The following is a 19,095-nucleotide window of genomic DNA, read 5'->3' as shown; positions in this document are numbered from 1 at the left end:
TTAAATTATATAGTTATATAGTTAAACTACTTTTAAATAATGAATAACTTTCAAAACCTGCTTAAGTGTATAAATAATTTCCTTCTCTAGTCTAATCAGATCAGTATAGATCAAATGACAAAACAAAAACGATTATAAACGCTGAATTATGCATGCCAGGCAGGCCATGTAGATTGCTGTCACTTCGTAAAGAAACACTACGCTCCGCACGTTCATAATGTCACCATTTTACATTTTCACATTTGTGTTTTTGTAGTTTACACAGAGACAATAACAGTATCCTTTTCAAAAACTTGCACTAACCCATTTTCAAAGTTTACAGGCCCCCAAAACGCCGGCGTCGTGTAAACGAACGGCCAAAACTCATAAAAAGTTTTATGCATTTAGCTAAAGAGTGTCATATACGCAGCCCTAAGAAATGAAAAAGCAAATATTTAGGGGCCGTTTACACTGTAATACAGCGCTGTAATATTAGGTATTAGGTATAATATTAGGTAAGTATTACGCTGTGAGGCAGGTTTTGAGGTATCCGTGTGAACGGATCGTTTTGACAATGGTGTCGTCTGTACCTGAAAAATGAAAGGAAAACCTTTTCTGTTTTTTAAACATAGGCCTACCCTTAGTCACTATTTTGCATTTGTCTGGTAGAAAATAGAAATGCAAGTTGCTAAGGACAAACTGCTCCATTACACATACAGCCAACCTCAGTTTTGCCATTTGTGCCCACAATGCATATGTTTTCATTTTTCAAAGGTAAACAAAGTCGTTTTTATAAAACTTTGAAAATGTATACAATTTTGAAATGTGCTTAACAGTCTTTTTGTTATATTTAAAATCCTTTTGATTTTAGGGTGAAAGATGAGCTGCATATGTTCTCAAAAGGTCACCAGCAGGCCACACTGAGGTTGTTAAAAATATAGACCATTAATCTTGTCTTACTGGTTTCTGTGCACTGAAGTGACCTGCTAGGAGTCTCTGGCCTGTTTGTCCACCAGGAAACCAGTCTGTCTCCCAGGCAACAATGGTTCTAATTCTCAATTCTTTCTCTCTGAGTCCTTAAGAATCCCCTAGTTAATTTGCCTTGGATAGTCAGACACACAGCCTGCCAAATCAGTTGGGGATTTCATGTGGAGTTGTACATTGCACACCTGTAATCATCGTTTAACTATAACAACCTAGAATTAAACAATCTAATGACAAGGGGTGGCTTTTAAAGGTGCTAAAGAGGATTTTTTCGTCGACTGAGAATCCAAAGACTGTTACTGAGTTTTTTAAATGAGCGCATGCGTAAAAACAGCCCCCCAAAAACGCCTCCCAAAACTCGTGCACGAGTATTGGAACACGAGTGTTTACCACCGGCATTCGCTGTGTTGTGTTAGTGGATTCATTATGTCAGACTCACCGCAGGTAACTCATAATCTGCAGTTGTTATTCCTGTCTCCTGACAAAAACATTGCATGCAGCGCCTGTGGAGTGTGGAAAGTTACTGGAGCGCACAGCCGCGCTCGTCTCTCACAAGGAACGTCATGGCAGTGATTGACAAGCCAGAGAGCCAATCCGCGCACGTCTCTCACAAGGAACGTCACGGCAGTGATTGACAAGCCAGAGGGCCAGTCGATTGGCTGATGTTTTTAAGGCCCTACCTCGTGCACAGATGATGTATATTAATATTATTACTTTCAGTGCACCTAATAAATAGTCTTTTATCAGTTAGTAAAGACAGTTTCAAGTAATATTGCAAAAATGTATAAAACAAAACATCCTCTTTAGCACCTTTAACTTCAGATTCACTGTTAGAGTAGTTAAAATACGCTACATGCAAAAACGTATGTATAGCCTAGTGCTGCATCATGTAAGCAGAAGCAGAATCACATGGATATGCTTTGCCTAATAAAAACACTTAACTGAACATTAACTACAGTGCCAGCTAATGACATTCTCATTGGCAATGGATCAAGTTCACATACTTCCCACCATGAGGAAAGCAAAGCATGGCCTATTGTTTATGAGAACTTCCTGATTACAAGTTTTTTTTTGGCAGTTAAAAATAATACATCAGTACACTGCAATCTGATGTGTTATCTGATTCAGAGAGGAAAATTATTACATTTATCCATTCATTCATCACTTTTATGTTACTAACTAGAGGAATAAACCATTAGCTCTGAGGCCAGGTCGGTGGTTAGGCAAGGGTTAACTGGTTTGCGTGCATGGAAAGTTATAACTGTTTATCAGTTCTCTTCAGCTGATGTGGACTGCCTCTTGCCGAACAGGTCACGTTACACATTTTGTTTCAATTCAGGACACATTAAAGTGACAAGTGGAGTTAAATCAAACACAATTTAATTATTTAATTTCCATAATTCCAAAATTAAGTTAATTATTCACTGCATTACACTTAAGTAAGGGGAACATAGGCATCGAAAAAGGAAAACAAAAAAGTTGTGTTGGAAAAACAGAAAAATCAAACAATGAAAAAGAAAACTTAAGTTAATTATGTGCTGGCCCTTAAACAAAGACCATTGTCTAAACTGATTTAAACCTCATTTTAACTGACCTAAGGGGGGGAAAAAAGCCAAAGATTTTTTTGCCAAAGCATTTGGTTTGAGAGACAGCATTAGGCACTAATCCTTTCTGCTTGCGAGTGCTGTGCCGCGTGGAGAGGTAGTTTTCTTTCCTGGTGCAAAGGAGTTTTAATATAAGGCATGGGAGAGTTTTTAAGCTGGAAAGAAAAACTATAGGTCTTTTGGGGTGCTAGGCACGGAGGAAAAAAAAAATTTGGCTGCGCAACTTAAACATTCTGTACATTGTGTACGGGCTGTTAGTTGCCATCTTGAAAAGCACTTGAGCAAACAGCTGACATACATTCATTTGCTTCATCTGCATTTCGTCCCCTGACAGAGTTGAAAGGCATTTTTGGTTTCCACAATGATAGGTTTTAAAATAAAACACTGTTTTCTTTGTTCAAAAGAAGAATTTAAGAGCAGACCAGCACATGTGAGAGAGAGAGAGAGAGAGAGAAAAAAATACAAGTATCAACAGGTCAATTCAGCAAAGTTATCCATGGCTTCATGTGTTCATTACAGTAGAGAGCTTGAATATTCTTGTGCCCTTAATAACCAGCATAGATCTGAGAAATTCACGATGCAATAAAGGACTAAAAACAACAAAATGGAACAAAACAAATCTGAAAGTTTGACCTGATAGTGCTGCATTTGATTTGATAGAATTCAAACACAGCAAAGATAATGCACCAAACATAAGGGAGGAATTTAATGGCTTTTAAGATGCAATGCTGCAAGGCACTTTGGTGCTCCAGCAAACAAGATCATGGTCCAATACGCATCAATGCAGGCCAATACATTCAGACATCTCATACCTAACAATGAGAGAAGTCATTTAAAAGGCTCTGTAAAACACAAATAACCTGGTACAGCAACAAGATAAGGAGATGCAATTCGTAATAAAAGTAAACAAATATGTGACAGCCCAAAAATGCCGGTTCGGTATACGATTATAAAATATCCAAAGCCCTTGATTGGTATAGCCCAGATTTTTTTGCATTGCTTAGCTTGCCGACTATGCTTTAAATATTCACTTTTGTACAAACTAAATAATCCCATACACAGCAACTCACATTCATTGTCCCACCACAAGAACATTTTGAATTCGGATCATTTTAATATGCTGCTTCCATCAAATGGCTCAAAATAAAGTCTTTTTCCTCAGCAGAAGTATCTGAGACAGAACAAGGTTGGCCCATCACCTCTTGAAGGCAACATTAAACCCTTGTGTGTCTCCTTTAGCAGCCGAACAGTTCTTATACACTGGGCAAAAGGAGTCCGGACCCCTGTGTTCACCATCAAGTGTGCAAAGATGGCAAAACAAAAATTTCTAAGTACTTACTCATCTTTTTAAAAATATATAATCCACTTTGAAAATTGTCCATTTGACTTGATATATCAAGGCACATTTGGTTTCGACAGCCAGTGCTTCGGTCTCGCTCAGTTTTAAGTTGGTCTCTACACAGGAATCATGGTTTTCCCACATCAACTGTGATTTTGGTGAATAGCTGGTCTTTCTCAATTTGAACAACTGTGTATGTTAGGGAATTGATCCCATCCCTTGTCATCGTTTCCCTTGTGTGAGCTATTCGGTCAAACCTGTCACAGGAAATGACATGATTAACATTCCACAGAGCAAGAGGGCATAAAGTAGTTTTAAAAGTGGCTTCTATTTGCTTGTTAACCATTTAACAAAGCAGTCACTCATCTGACAATGTATTGTTGCAACATATTTCAACATAAAGTGTCAGAAAGCTGTAATATGTTTAGGTACCTCTGTGGATTCGGGTCATTTTGTTTGTCTCGATCGTGACGGATCATTCTACATCTTCCGATGATCCCATCAGGCCTTGATATCGACATCCCTCTGGAGGTAACCCTGTGAAAACATGCAGTGCTTTTCAATTGATTTGATTGAACACTCTTGTATGTATGTGTAGAGAATAAACATCCATAATTAATACATCTAGTTCATGTTATATCAGTTCACAGACATTAGCTGCTTTTCCACCATCAGGCTGCTCTCAACTGTTCTCAGGACAGTTCACCCAAAAATTAAAATTCTGTCATCATTTACTGGGGCTGCACGATTTTGGGAAAAACTGACATTGCGATGGTTTGTTTTTCTGCAATATATATATATATATATATATTGCGATATGAAAACAGTTTCACCAGATGAATGGCTCTATTTGGAAAGAATTAATCATTCTAGAATGATTGGTGTGATTTTATAAGGGAATGAATCTCCATAGAAAAACTAAAAGCATAGATAAATGCAATAGAACAAAGATACAAATTAAATAAAAGCAGCAAGCATCAATGAATGGGCCCTCGCACCCGTGCCACCGCCACCCGGTGGCTTTAGGAAAACAGAGCACGTTGGGCAATAACCATTTAAGTATATAAATATAGGAGGACTACGTCAGTCATTTGTATTTGCCACACTTCCTGCTGCCAGCTGGTGGCACTATGACTAACTAAATTTTGGTATGTAGATGTCTTCAGGCCAGGGCACTTATCAAACATGTGAAGCTTGAGGCAGATCGGACATTGTATGCTTGAGTTACAACAACTTCCTGTTTCATGATGATAATAGCATGCTTTAGCACTCAGCTAAGTGTTGCTAACATGTTTTAGAATGTTTCTAGCATGTTTAGTACTCAATTGCATATTTTAGTATGTTGCTAGTAGTGCATCAGAGTGTTAAACACGTCACTTCCTGTTGCCAGTGGGTGGCGTTATTACTATAACTGAATATTGTCATGTAGATGTGTTCAGGGCAGGACTCTTCTCAAACACGTGAAGTTTGTGGCAGATTGGACATCGTATGCCTGAGTTACAACAACTTCCTGTTTTGTGGTGTTAATCGCATACATTAGCACTTAGCCAAGTGTTGCATGATTTAACATGTTTCTAACATATTTGGTACTTCATGGCATATTTAAATGTGTTTCAGGGTGTGAATTACAGTGTAAAGCATGCCATTTCCTGTTGCCTCATTTCAACTACGATCACTACTTGACATTGCACATGCTGCGATGCGACTATCTAATATCCATGCTAATACGATATATAATGCAGCTCTATCATTTACTCACAGTTTTTTCATTGTCGGAAACCAACCAGTTGACTTCCATAGTGTATACATATATATATATATATATATATATATATATATATATATATATATATATATATATATATATATATATATATATATATATATATATATATATATATATATATATATATATATATATATATATATATATATATTTTTTTTTTGTCATACTATGGAAGTCAAAAGGGGTCAATCAACGGTTTGTTTTCTGACACTCTTCAAAATAGTTTCTTTTGTGATCAGTAGAAGAAACTAGTACAGATTTAGAAGAGGGTGAGTAAATGAGGACAGAATTTTCATTTTTGGGTGAACTATCCCTTACCATTCCATACCAATTCGACCTAGCCTGCAGGCACAGTTTAATTCTCTAATTTGGGGCTAATAACGGCCGCTATTTGGAATGTAACACAAATGCATCAGCCATTGCCTTTATAACACAGGAGTTTACAGATGGTATGAGATGTAAATAGCGACCGCGTTATGGAGGATGATTGGATATTTCTATTATTAACTTGTGTTGACTTCACTTAAATAGTGCGCCTGGCTAACTACAGAGAAACTGGTATCCAGGCGAAACAATCCCGAGTGGCAACGTCACGATACGCATTCTTACCAGCATGGTTTTAGCATGGTTAGCCAGCATGCTGATAATTCCAGGTCAAGAACATTTTGTTCTGCTGACAAATGCAGGTGTTCATGTGGGTGATGTAAGTTCACAATATTTTTTAATCCGGTCCAACTCTCCATTATCCTTTAAATTACAGTGGCCCGCAAAAATAGAAGTAGTAGACATGAAAAACAAGACAGCTGTGGGAAAGTATTCAGTGACATGCAAATAAGACGTTTTGGCAGCTTTTGTCTACTGTCTGCACCCTGATAAGCTGACAAGAGGTTTTATCTGCCCCTTCCTGCTTGTAGCAGAACTATAAGGAACATAGAACCAGGGCATTTTGCTAATAATACGCTATAAAGTTCAGCTACACTAGTATTCGAATGCTTGGTGTCAGTAAGATTTATTTATTTATTGACAAAGTAGAAGGCTGCATTTATTTAAAAATAGAGTAAAAACAGCAATATATTGAAATTTCTATTTTAGCTTTCATTTTATTATACACTACCGCTCAAAAGTTTTTGATTGATATGATTTTTCGTACGATATTTTAATGTTTTTACAAGAAGTCTCTTCTGCTTACCAAGGCTGCATTTATTTGATCCAAAATTCAGCAAAACAGCAATATTGTGAAATATTTTTTACCATTTAAAATAACTGTTTTCTATTTGAATATATTTTAAAAAGCAATTTATTCCTGCGATGGCAAAGCATCATTACTCCAGTCTTCGGTGTCACATGATCTTTCAGAAATCATTCTAATATGCGGATTTGCTGCTTAAGAAATATTTCTTATGATTATCATCAATGTTCAAAACAGGTGTTCTGCTTGATATTTTTTGTGGAAACCATAATATTTTTTTTTCAGGATTCTTTCATTATTAGAAAGTTCAAAAGAGCAGCATTTTGTTTTTGTTTTTAAAAATTGCAACAATTTAAGTCTTTACTGTCACTTTAAATCAATGTAATGCATCACTGCTGAATAAAAGTAAAAACCCCAAACCCCAAATGTTTGAATGGTAGTATGTGCTCTGTATCATGTGCTTGAGATTTTTGACTAGACAATGCCATGCTGACAGCACAGCAACAGGATGTGAGGCTTAAAAACGGAACCCTCAACTGAACGTACGTTTCCGTTTTTTTCTGGATCAAAGGTTTCCTAGGTTTATTGCACTAGAAGGCAGACATGAACTCGGCTCTAGGACGAAAACAAACTGTTTTTTTTTTTAGTGGAAAGGGGCGTTAACACTAAACTTCACACTCCATTCACTTTCATCCATATGTATTTGAACGTGGGTGTACACCAACGCAAGCAAAGACGTTTCACATTTTCATATAAACTACTTTTATGGTGCTTTTACAGTCCTTTTATGTTTTTATTCCTTGACAGGCCATGAACTATAAACTTGTTTTATAGTGTAAATCTGTGAAAATCCTCTAAAACTGTGTGTGCCAATCAGCAAATGGATTTGGAACGAGATCCAGGGTGAGTAAATAAAGACAGTACTGTCATTTTTGTGAGAAATATTTCTTTAGAAGAGTTTTCGAACCTGTTATATATGTCATCATCTTCCCCTCCCCAGCCCCAGTAGTTGTTTGGGAAGCCGTTGATCTTCAGAAACTGTTCTTTGCTCAGCGATGACACGCCACCAAAGTACTGATTGTATGGCAACCTGTTGGAGACAGACAGAGATAGAAAGTATGAGGAACAGTTGCGTGTTGTGTGGCAGTTGTTAGGTCAGGTGCAGAAGAAGTGCAGCATGCAGCTTGGTGTTTCTCTGCAGGGAAATAACAGTGCACTAATGAGAACTGGCAGGGGGCCGAACTTCAGGCCGTAAGCATCTGCTGCCTGTGTTTTGCTGCAAGCTAGTCAGTAAAGGACGTGTTACTCGTGCTAACCCACACGTGTGATGGTTGATATAGAGATAACCATAGCAATAATTAGCCGTCAGCAAACATGGATGGCAGTTTACACGGATGGTGTGAGATACTATTAACCAAACTATACACACTGTGACCAGAGATGCATTATCTATAACGGTGAAATAGTTACTTTATTTGTCATACAGCGTGAAATCAAAACCCATTCCAAAAAACAAAAACAAAAAAACATTTTCCAGCTTCATCTTCAAATTTGGCCTTGCAACAAAAAAGAAAAAGGCAACAGGATCATTGATCATCATTTAGGATCATTGTCATGTTGGAAGGTGAATGACCTGCCCATCTTCAGCTGTCTAGCAGAGGAACGCAGGTTTTTCCAAACACAGCACTTGGAGTTCAGTCCAAAAAAGTCAAATTTGGTTTAATCAGATGTGTGTTTTTCCAGGTGTGTTTTTGCATAACGCAAACGAAACAGAGTATGGCACTTTTTCAGGAAAGGCTTCTTTCTTTCAGCGCTATGTTTGGTGAAAAACAAACATAGCACACCACCCAAAACACACCATACCTACTGTGAAGCATGGTGGTGGCAGCATTATGTTGTGGGGGTGTTTCTCCTCAGGGGGGACTGGGTGATTGGTTAGGATTGAAGGGAAAATGGATGCTGCCAAGTACATCCAATTTCTTGAGGAAAACCTGCATCCCTCTGCTGGACAGATGAAGATGGGCAGGTCATTCATCTTCCAACATGACAATGAACCAAAACATACCATCAAAAGAACAACGCAATGGGTTAAGGAAAGGAAGGTGAATGTCCTTGAGTAATCAAGTCAGAGCCCTGACTTAAATCCGATAGAAAATCTGTGGATGGACTTGAAGAGAGCAGTCCATTGCAACGCACCACAAAATGTATCTATGGGTAAATATTCCCCAGTCTAGGTGTGCAAAGCTAGTACAGACATATCCAAAAAGATGAATGGCTTTGATTAAAGCAAAAGGTGGCTTTATGAAGTATTAAAACAGGGGACCAATGACTTTTCCAACCCTGTTATTCTAGTTTTTCAGGGGGGGGGGGGGTATTTTTCTTTTTTTTATTAATTTTCAGAACTGCTGCCTTTCTCTCTCTCTTTTTTTTTTTTTTTTTTTTAAATAAAGCTGGAAAAAGTTTATTTATTTATTTTTTTTTTTAATGGCTTTTGATTTCAGGCTATTCGACAAATAAAGTAACTATTTCAAAGAGGTATGATGATTTTCTAAAGGCACTGAATATCTGAAAAAATATTTATGTAATGTATTGATTACATATTTATTAAATATATTGTTAAAAAAAATTTAGTAGTTGACATTAAATTTTCAGTTTAAGCAATGTCCTCTTGTTACATACATACACACACCAAAATGTATCTAATATTTGAACTTTTAAAAATGAATTTGTTACAAAACAAAACAGGACCATTTCAAATGAACTAGGCTAAAATAATAACAATTATATTGCATTATTGTATTTTAATTAGGACTTTTATTTTTTTATTATTATTTTATAGGGATCACAATCGAAAAAAAGAGATTTCTAGTCAAATAAATACTTTAAATCTGGACACAAGTAGAATAATTATTACTATTAAAATGCTGACATTTCAAGGACTGGAAATTACACTTTTGAAATTCCCTGATATTTCAAGGTTTTCCAGGACCAGTAGAATGTACAATTTTAGTGCTAAGATAAAATCAGCAACAACAGCTAATCTACAGTTGAATCCATTTTGGTGTTTGCATTAAAGGGATAGTTCACCCAAAAATGAAAATGTTGTCATCAATGACTCACCCTCATGTTGTTCCAAACCTGTATGAGTTTCTTTCTTCTGTTGACTATCCTACAATGGAAGTCAATGGCTTCTGTCAACTGCTTGATTATCAACATTCTTCAAAATATCTTCTTTTGTGTTCAGCAAATAAACTCATACAGGTAGGAATGAGGGTGAGTAGATAACACAATTTTCCATTTTTGGGTGAACAAACCTTTAATCTAGAAACAAACAATTTGAGTCTCACTTATCTCTTAATTTGAAAAAAGTTGTTATCCTGTAGTTACATTCTTTAATTTCAATGTGACATGAACACAGCATTAGATCATCCCATCCCTTTAACCACACACCCTCACTGACTTCCAAAAATGTGTATTCCAGAAAGCAGGTTGTGAGACATTCTGTACCCGGGTATGTTTAAGAGTAAGTAACTTTCAGGGAATGTAAGTAGGCATAGCAACTACCTCTCTGAACCTGCTCTGGAACAAGTAATGTTCCAGGGTTAGTTTGCTTAAAGGGTTAGTTCACCCATAAATGAAAATCATAAGAAGTCATTTTCATTTTTGGGCGAATATACAAAAACATTTGTACAACAACTTGTACAACATCCTCTAATATATATATTATAAAGCACGATTAAAACAAGTTAATATTTAAATGTTTATTTAATTGTAATACATTTATTATTTATCTTTTTGTCATCTCACAAGAATCTGCATTCAATTTGTTTTTTGTATTTTTCCATTTTGTAATGGGACGTTTTCCATGCTAAAATGTATTTCTATAATAAAATACATGTGTGATATCTAATAATAAGCAATATAATTCATATTCTCAGGTGAATAAAGATTACTTATTAAATTAAAAAAATGATTGCACAACTACCAGATAGGTGGCGATGTGCACTAAGTAGGCTATGTAAATCACCATTAGAAGGAGCATGTAGACTATGTAAATCACCAACAATAGAAGAAGCAAGTAGAGTGCAGCACTTTTTCTTAGCATCTGTTTCCATGGTGAATCATCGATTCCTCACTCTGTTGAGAATGTCTTGTGTGTTAACCGGGAACATACTCTGGGTTGGCTGAACTTACTTCCGGACGCGTTTTTGGAACCAGCATACCTCGAGTAAGCAAGGTTTGGGTTAATCAACCAATAGTTCAGGGTATGTGACGATAATATAACCTTGCTTTCTGGAATACCCTCCTGATCATCAGCATGTAACCACAAGATCACCACTTGAAGCTTCTATTGTGAGTTGTAACTAATAACACCAAAATGGATTCATGTACAGCTTTGCTGCTAAAACCTATTGTAAATCACTAGATTAATTCACATATTCTTTACTAAACATACTGAAGAAGAAAGGAAGTGCATCAGCCAACACTGGCTATGATAAAATGGAATATCAATATTTGTGGAGATTGTTACCCAAGCAGCTTTACAAGGAATTTTCAAATAAGAAAATTCTGTCATTACTTTGTTAATCTTGTGACTTTCAAACCTGCATGATAAAAGAATCATAAAAATAGCCTACATGACTAACTACCAATCTATACATAATCTAAATGATAGATTTCAATCTGAAGTCATAATTTACTGGAAAAAAAAAAAATTAAGTGCCCTAGCTATTGTATGTTTAAAGACGACTTGAAATACAGCACAAGCCATTTTATGATATATTTTTATGGTGTTTTTGCATCCGTTTTGATGCTTGAATCTCCAATTGCATTGAAACGGGTCTGGACATGAGTAGGCTGAGTAAATATTGACAGAACAAATTTTTGGGTCAACTATCAATTTAGAAAATGCAAACTTGCAACCAGGTAAAATGAACATGTGTAACGCGGTCATACTAGTGTGTAGCACTCTATCAAACCCTAGGTCACTGCATAAAACACTTGCGGAACCACGCAAACCACTGGGGATTCTTGTGGACCAGAATCAGAAGTTAAGAATCGTCTCACGGGAGCAAAAGTAATAAGTATAATAGTAAAATCTAGTAATAGTCTCTAATCAATTAATCACACAGAATAAGGTAGAATAAAGAATAGAGTCAATCAATTGAGCAAAGAATGTAGTATATTGTTTTGATTGATTATTTTTAGTCTTCAATCCTTCTCTTTTAAATTGGCAATCAAATAACAAGTGAATTGAATAATAAAACCCAAAATAACAAAAGGGTATGAAAATTCAAAAACCCAAATCAAGGTTCAGATTCAGAATAAAAATAAATAAAATAGTAAAATAATAATAAATTTCACACACTGAATTTCAAAATCAGTGTCTCAGTTTCGAAATCAGATCCTCAAAAGACATTTATATTTTAAATTCGTTTAAAATCAATTTCACAATAATGAGCTTCAGTTTTTCCATTCAACTTAGTCTTAAATGTCCAGTTGAGTTTAAGATCAGTGTCTCAATTTCAAGTTCAACAATATAAAGCAATGTTCATCAAAAGGTGGAAAAAAATTAAATCCAGGAGAGAGAAAAACAATGTTTGATCCACTGAAGATCCAGGTAGAAAAAAACTTCACGCACTTTTCTCTGTTTCCAGGTACGAAATGATGGAATGGCTCGCCAGTCCCGACCGGAATACGAATATTCAGCAAGGACAGGATTCAGGAACACAATTCTCACAAAAAAAAAAAAAAAAAAAAAAACCTCACCAATCGGCTCAAGAGCATTTCTGAATTTAATTTATAAAGCAATTTCCCTGCATTTTTCTTCTTTTTAATATATTTATATATTTTATAACAATAATAGTTATATAAGATTGCCAATAAATGCTAGTGACCTAGGTTAATGACCTGGGTTACACATGTATTCAAAGTAAAGCAAAAATAATATACAGAGGGGTGGGGGTGGGGTGCATTTAAATACATTCAAATTTAAACAGGACAATTATGGAGGAAAGTATGCAAAAACATCCTTTTTTAGGTTAAAGGTCTGTCCAATATTCACAAACGTTATTATTTGGATTATGATTACGATTATGATTGGGTTGCTATTTTGCATACAAGATTACAGTTTCTACAAAATCAGCTAAACACAAAGGTGTCTCTGTTTGAAATAAATGAGTAAAACACTATTCTACATCAGGTCCTGGCCCTGGTATGACGTTCTTCCACAAGGTAACTCTTGAAAATTACAAATTACATCCAGATGCTTTTGAAGTTCTGTCTGAGAAAAAAGCTGCCCGGTTCCTGGGGCAAACGCTAACAGTGGTGAACGCTGTAAAGACTTTATAAAAGATGCCGACATGTTACAAAAGAGAAGCACAATTGTTTCAGTGTGTGGGAGTTTAAAACCTAACCTTTATCAGATATAATTTCCTCATTACAGACCGTAAATACAAAAGGACACACGTGAACACAAACACGCCTTCACATACATCATACTCACATTACACAAAGCTTGTGCTGGAGGTCACTGGTACAAGCCGTTCCAACGAGCTACAGTTTTACTTTAGACAGAACTGAGCTCTCACTGGGCCCTAATCTGAATCATGTGTGACGTCGCTAGAATATTCCCACCCAAACGCCACTATTTTATCAATTATCTGATGGTTTTATCTAAAGTGACTCATTTACTACAGGTCAAAATCCTGCTGGAATAACCTGGAGTTAAAGGATATTCTGGATTAAATATGACCAGGTTAAATCAACTGTATCTGTGGCCTGCTGTGGATTACCAATGAAAATAAAGTTGACTCGTCCCTCAATGAAATTAATCAGAAACACATTCACAGTAATTGAACCCAGCATATTATTTTAAGGACACAATGGTGATAGAACATCCCTTGAGGGTTTGATAATACAAAATTTCAATTAACAGCCCTGATTTTTTTGACTACTGAACATCTAAGCTCAAGACTACAGATATCTTGGACATGTTTGGATACCAAAGGAGGAGAATGCGAATGACATCACACATTTCCGTACCATCTCTCTGCTAAGTGTGGAAGGCAAGGTCTTTTTTAAGATTATCGCTAACCGACTGATGGTGTACCTCCTAAAGAATTCCTATATTGACACCAGTGCACCATTCCTATATTGACTATACTGCAGAAGGGAGGAGTTCCAGGGATGCCAGGCTGTGTAGAACACAAAGGAGTGCTCATCCAATTGATCCGTGAGGCAAGGGTAAACTGAGGAGATCTGACGGTTATTTGGCTCGATCTGGCTAATGCCTACGGATCTATTCCACATAAACTGGTGATAACAGCTTTGGCCACATAGCAGGACAGTGGCCATGCGCCAACAAGGAGCTTGGACAAATTGGGAGAATGCATCTGCGCGGAAATTCACTTGGAGAGAACTTTGGAAGTCAGAACCAGCAAGCCTCAAGTTCTTAAAATTGATTCCTGTGATCAAAGCTGAATTTTCAGCATCATTACTCTAGTCTTCAGTGTCACATGATCCTTCAGAAATCATTCTAATATGTTGATTTGATGCACAAGAAACATTTCTTATTAGCATCAATGTTGAAAACAGTTGTGCTGCTTAATATTTTTGTGGAACCCATATTTTTTCCCAGAATCCTTTGATGAATAGAAAGTTCAAAAGAACAACATTTATTTGAAATATAGTCTATAAAATATATAAAACATATATTTTGTCACATTATAAATGGCTTTTAAAAATGGCTTTAAAAAATGCAAGTACTAAAAATCTAACTAGATTATTTTCTCTATATTTGAAACTTGATGAACGCAAACCAAAAGATATATGTTTATGTACAACAACTGGTGAAGCTTGGGATCGGTACAAAAGACATCAGTATCTTTATCTAAAATGGACTGTAGATCGTTTGCTTTGTTCCAAAACAGGGAGTTAAATTGTAACAATGTAGCATTTTCTTGTTGGTTCAGTTTACTTTCACAAGGCAACATTTTCAAAGCGTATCAAAAAGTTTTTATGCAAGTCACATGTGAATAAAACTGCCCTCTTATTGGTCAGAACTTCCTCTGCACGATCCATCATGATGGATTGACAAGTTCGCTCTGTGATTAATCTTAGGTCCAGTCATCATTCAAGAAAAAATATATATATATATATATATATATATATATATATATATATATATATATATATATATATATATATATATATATATATATATATATATATATATATATATACAAACCCGATTCAAAAAAGTTGGGACACTGTACAAATTGTGAATAAAAACAGAATGCAATGATGTGGAAGTTTCACATTTCAATATTTTATTCAGAATACAAAAATAAGTTGATTTTAAATTTCATGGCATCAACACATCTCAAAAAAGTTGGGACAAGGCCATGTTTACCACTGTGTGGCATCCCCTCTTCTTTTTATAACAGTCTGCAAACATCTGGGGACTGAGGAGACAAGTTGCTCAAGTTTAGGAATAGGAATGTTGTCCCATTCTTGTCTAATACAGGCTTCTAGTTGCTCAACTGTCTTCTTTGTTGCATCTTCCTCTTTATGATGCACCAAATGTTTTCTATGGGTGAAAGATCTGGACTGCAGGCTGGCCATTTCAGTACCCGGATCCTTCTTCTACGCAGCCATGATGTTGTAATTGATGCAGTATGTGGTCTGGCATTGTCATGTTGGAAAATGAAAGGTCTTCCCTGAAAGAGACGATGTCTGGATGGGAGCATATGTTGTTCTAGAACTTGGATATACCTTTCAGCATTGATGGTGCCTTTCCAGATGTGTAAGCTGCCCATGCCACACGCACTCATGCAACCCCATACCATCAGAGATGCAGGCTTCTGAACTGAGCGCTGATAACAACTTGGGTTGTCCTTGTACTCTTTAGTCCGGATGACATGGCGTCCCAGTTTTCCAAAAAGAACTTAAAATTTTGATTTGTCTGACCACAGAACAGTTTTCCACTTTGCCACAGTCCATTTTAAATGAGCCTTGGTCCAAAGAAAACGCCTGCGCTTCTGGATCATGTTTAGATATGGCTCCTTTTTTGACCTATAGAGATTTAGCCGGCAACGGCGAATGGCACGGTGGATTGTGTTCACCGACAATGTTTTCTGGAAGTATTCCTGAGCCCATGTTGTGATTTCCATTACAGTAGCATTTCTGTATGTGATACAGTGCTGTCTAAGGGCCCGATGATCACGGGCATCCAGTATGGTTTTCCGGCCTTGACCCATACGCACAGAGATTGTTCCAGATTCTCTGAATCTTTAGATGTTATTATGCACTGTAGATGATGATAACTTCAAACTCTTTGCAATTTTTCTCTGAGAAACTCCTTTCTGATATTGCTCCACTATTTTTCGCTGCAGCATTGGGGGAACTGGTGATCCTCTGCCCATCTTGACTTCTGAGAGACACTGCCACTGTCAGAGGCTCTTTTTATACCCAATCATGTTGCCAATTGACCTAATAAGTTTCAAATTGGTCCTCCAGCTGTTCCTTATATGTACATTTAACTTTTCCGGCCTCTTATTGCTACCTGTCCCAACTTTTTTTGGAATGTGTAGCTCTCATGAAATCCAAAATGAGCCAATATTTGGCATGACATTTCAAAATGTCTCACTTTCAACTAGGGATGTCCAGATCCGATCACGTGATCGGAAATCGGGCCCGATCATGTGGTTTCAGACTCGATCGGAATCGGACGTTACCTCCCGATCAGGACTCGGATATATATGTATATATATTCTCATTATTTTTAACACGTCTATAGTGATGCGGTGGCACAGAGTTAGGCCTGTTTCACACTGCAAGCGTAAGCGGCGCGTGAGTAGCGCATATTTTTTTTCAGCGTGCATGTCAACCAACGGATGCATTCACACAGGCAGCAGGAGCAGCTCGTAAAGCGTCAGGCAGGAGCGTCGCGTAAGCAGCAGTGCCACGATCGTCTCGGCACCGAGTCTATCCTTGTGTCTCAATCAGCTCCCTAGGTCGTGAATCAGTATATAATGAAAGTGAATGTGGCTGATACCCTGATCAGTGCCCTGACTACTGAACTAGGGAGCTGATTGAGACACACGCTGCGCTGCTGACGCGTAATTAAAGTGAAAGCACACTTTTGATGGACAAAATAAATATAATTTCACACAAAAAGTGTTCAAAATGCACACAATACGCATGTCTAATGTGTTTTAACAAGAATTTGAGTATGACAGAAAAGAAAATTAAGAATCAAAAATAATAATAGAAGATTTACCCATTTAAACTTGTTTTTTATTATTCAGTTTGGGTTAAAGTATGGTGTATTATAAAAAACTAAAGTAAACTAGCCAGAAAATATGATATATATAAACATTATTTTAGTTATTACACAGACTGCAGCATACCCAAATCAAACCAAATATATTTGTTTTTATATTAGCCTTTTTTATATTTACTGTTGCACTAAAGTGAAGTGAAGTGAACAATTTATGTTATTTATTACTTGATTGTTCAAGCTACCTCACAGAAGTGCTCTGTTTGTAATTAAATAAAAAATAAGGAACGTCCTGGATCTGTTTTTTTTCGCTCTTCTTTATTCTTTTTTTTTTTAAGTATTTTAGAAGTATCGGATCGGGACTCGGTATCAGCAGATACTCAAAATCAAATGACTCGGACTCGGACTCGAGGGCAAAAAAACCTGATCGGGACATCCCTACTTTCAACATTTGATATGTTATCTATATTCTATTGTGAATAAAATATAAGTTTATGAGATTTGTAAATTTGCATTCCTTTTTTATTCACAATTTGTACAGTGTCTAACTAACATGCAGTTAGAGTGCATGGTGAAAAAAGGCTTTATCGGGACAGCATTCTTGCAATTCACAGCAATTACACAATATTTAAGATAAAGATCTTTGGTTTTCAACTGCGATAACTAACGTGCTTACTTACAGAATCAGACACTGCTGCTTTCTTTTTATATAGCAGATTAATCCCGTTATTGATTATGATACTGCTTGGTTCATTTGTTGGGTTGTTTTTCTCACCTCAACCGAATGGCCCAAGAGTTAGTTTTCAACTGGACAAAGACCACTTCGTTCAATCGCAGAGCGACTGTTTTGGTGCGGATCCAAGTGTGATTGCCATATTCATATATGCCTAAACAAACCAAACTAAGGGAGAAACGAGCCAAGAGTGAAAATGCCCTAAGATCTAATTGGATGAGCCACAATCAGCCTTAAAATCTCTTTAATAATCTAATCTAAGTTTGGGACATGTCCTTCTCTGTATTTTCACATTACTGCATGTTTCTTTGTCACATTCAACATGTAAATACTGTAATCCAGTCCCTGCCATGCAAATATGTACACCATAGTATATACATTTGCACATAAATTGCCGACATGATACTGCATATCTAACTCAAAGAAAACTTCAGTACTATGTCCAAACAAACCATGGTACTTTTATATTAGCATGTGCATTCACAATCCAAATAAAAATTATGCGCATACTGGCACATTCCGGAGGCTGAAAATTCACCACGACATGAGACAACATTCAACAAAAAACAGAAATACCTGAAGCCAAACTTGTCCATAGACACAGATAGATGTCTGGGCTGATTATAGCACTTGTAGAAGTTGCGGTCATCCATTGGAATGAGGTCAACATCGCTGAAGACAAAACAATCATAGTCATACTCCTTCAGAGCCTCCGCGTAACCAATGTTGAGGAGCTTGGCGCGATTGAACGTCTCCTCGCCTCCCTGCCATTAAGGAAAGAGATGATACCAAGAGAGGATGAGGCCAAGCTGCAAAATACATATTTAATGCACATGAAATCACATTTAAGAGAGTGGTGGAAATGTCATAAAATGTCTATAAAGCATGACCTTTCGTGCCATAAAAAAATGCGTCTTTGCTACAGCAGATGTGTCCGTTTAAACTGATAAAACCAGTACATGCTGTGTATGGAAGGTATCGGTTTAATCTTTCACAGTATGGTTGTCAGATATCAGGAAATATAAATGAAACAACTGACAAACACACCTTTCAAGCCTACTTATCGTTCTCTGAGTGAACTTTTCAGTAGTGCATGACGTTGTTGTTTTTGACCTGTACTGGTCTGATTAAGCTGATATTGAAAGCAAATCATTTCGGGGAAATGTTATAATAGTATACACTTCCTTATGCAGGTTTTG

The 19,095-nt window shown here is 36.6% G+C and overlaps 1 protein-coding gene and 1 long non-coding RNA gene across 3 annotated transcripts in view; one reads left to right on the top strand and one right to left on the bottom strand.

Annotated features, from left to right (window-relative positions):
- Positions 1-2,326: 2,326 nt before the first annotated feature.
- Positions 2,327-19,095, bottom strand: part of b4galt1l (DP-Gal:betaGlcNAc beta 1,4- galactosyltransferase, polypeptide 1, like) — a 30,132-nt gene continuing 13,363 nt past the window's right edge. For both annotated transcript variants that reach the window (XM_048175585.1, XM_048175586.1), the window contains 4 exons: positions 18,473-18,660; positions 7,849-7,971; positions 4,339-4,443; positions 2,327-4,163 (listed from right to left, as the gene is read on the bottom strand). In XM_048175585.1, the coding sequence (XP_048031542.1) occupies positions 4,034-4,163; positions 4,339-4,443; positions 7,849-7,971; positions 18,473-18,660 (546 nt within the window). In that variant the 3' untranslated portion in view covers positions 2,327-4,033. The remainder of the gene's footprint in view (positions 4,164-4,338; positions 4,444-7,848; positions 7,972-18,472; positions 18,661-19,095) is intronic.
- On the top strand, positions 7,691-12,614 carry LOC125258645. Its single transcript, XR_007182659.1, has 2 exons — positions 7,691-7,784; positions 12,539-12,614. It is a non-coding gene; the product is annotated as an uncharacterized LOC125258645 (long non-coding RNA).

This window comes from Megalobrama amblycephala, linkage group LG23 (genome assembly GCF_018812025.1).
Source record: "Megalobrama amblycephala isolate DHTTF-2021 linkage group LG23, ASM1881202v1, whole genome shotgun sequence".
Classification (NCBI taxonomy): Eukaryota; Metazoa; Chordata; class Actinopteri; order Cypriniformes; family Xenocyprididae; genus Megalobrama; species Megalobrama amblycephala.
Note: the sequence above shows the minus strand (reverse complement) of the source record. Positions and strands in the feature narration are given on the sequence as shown.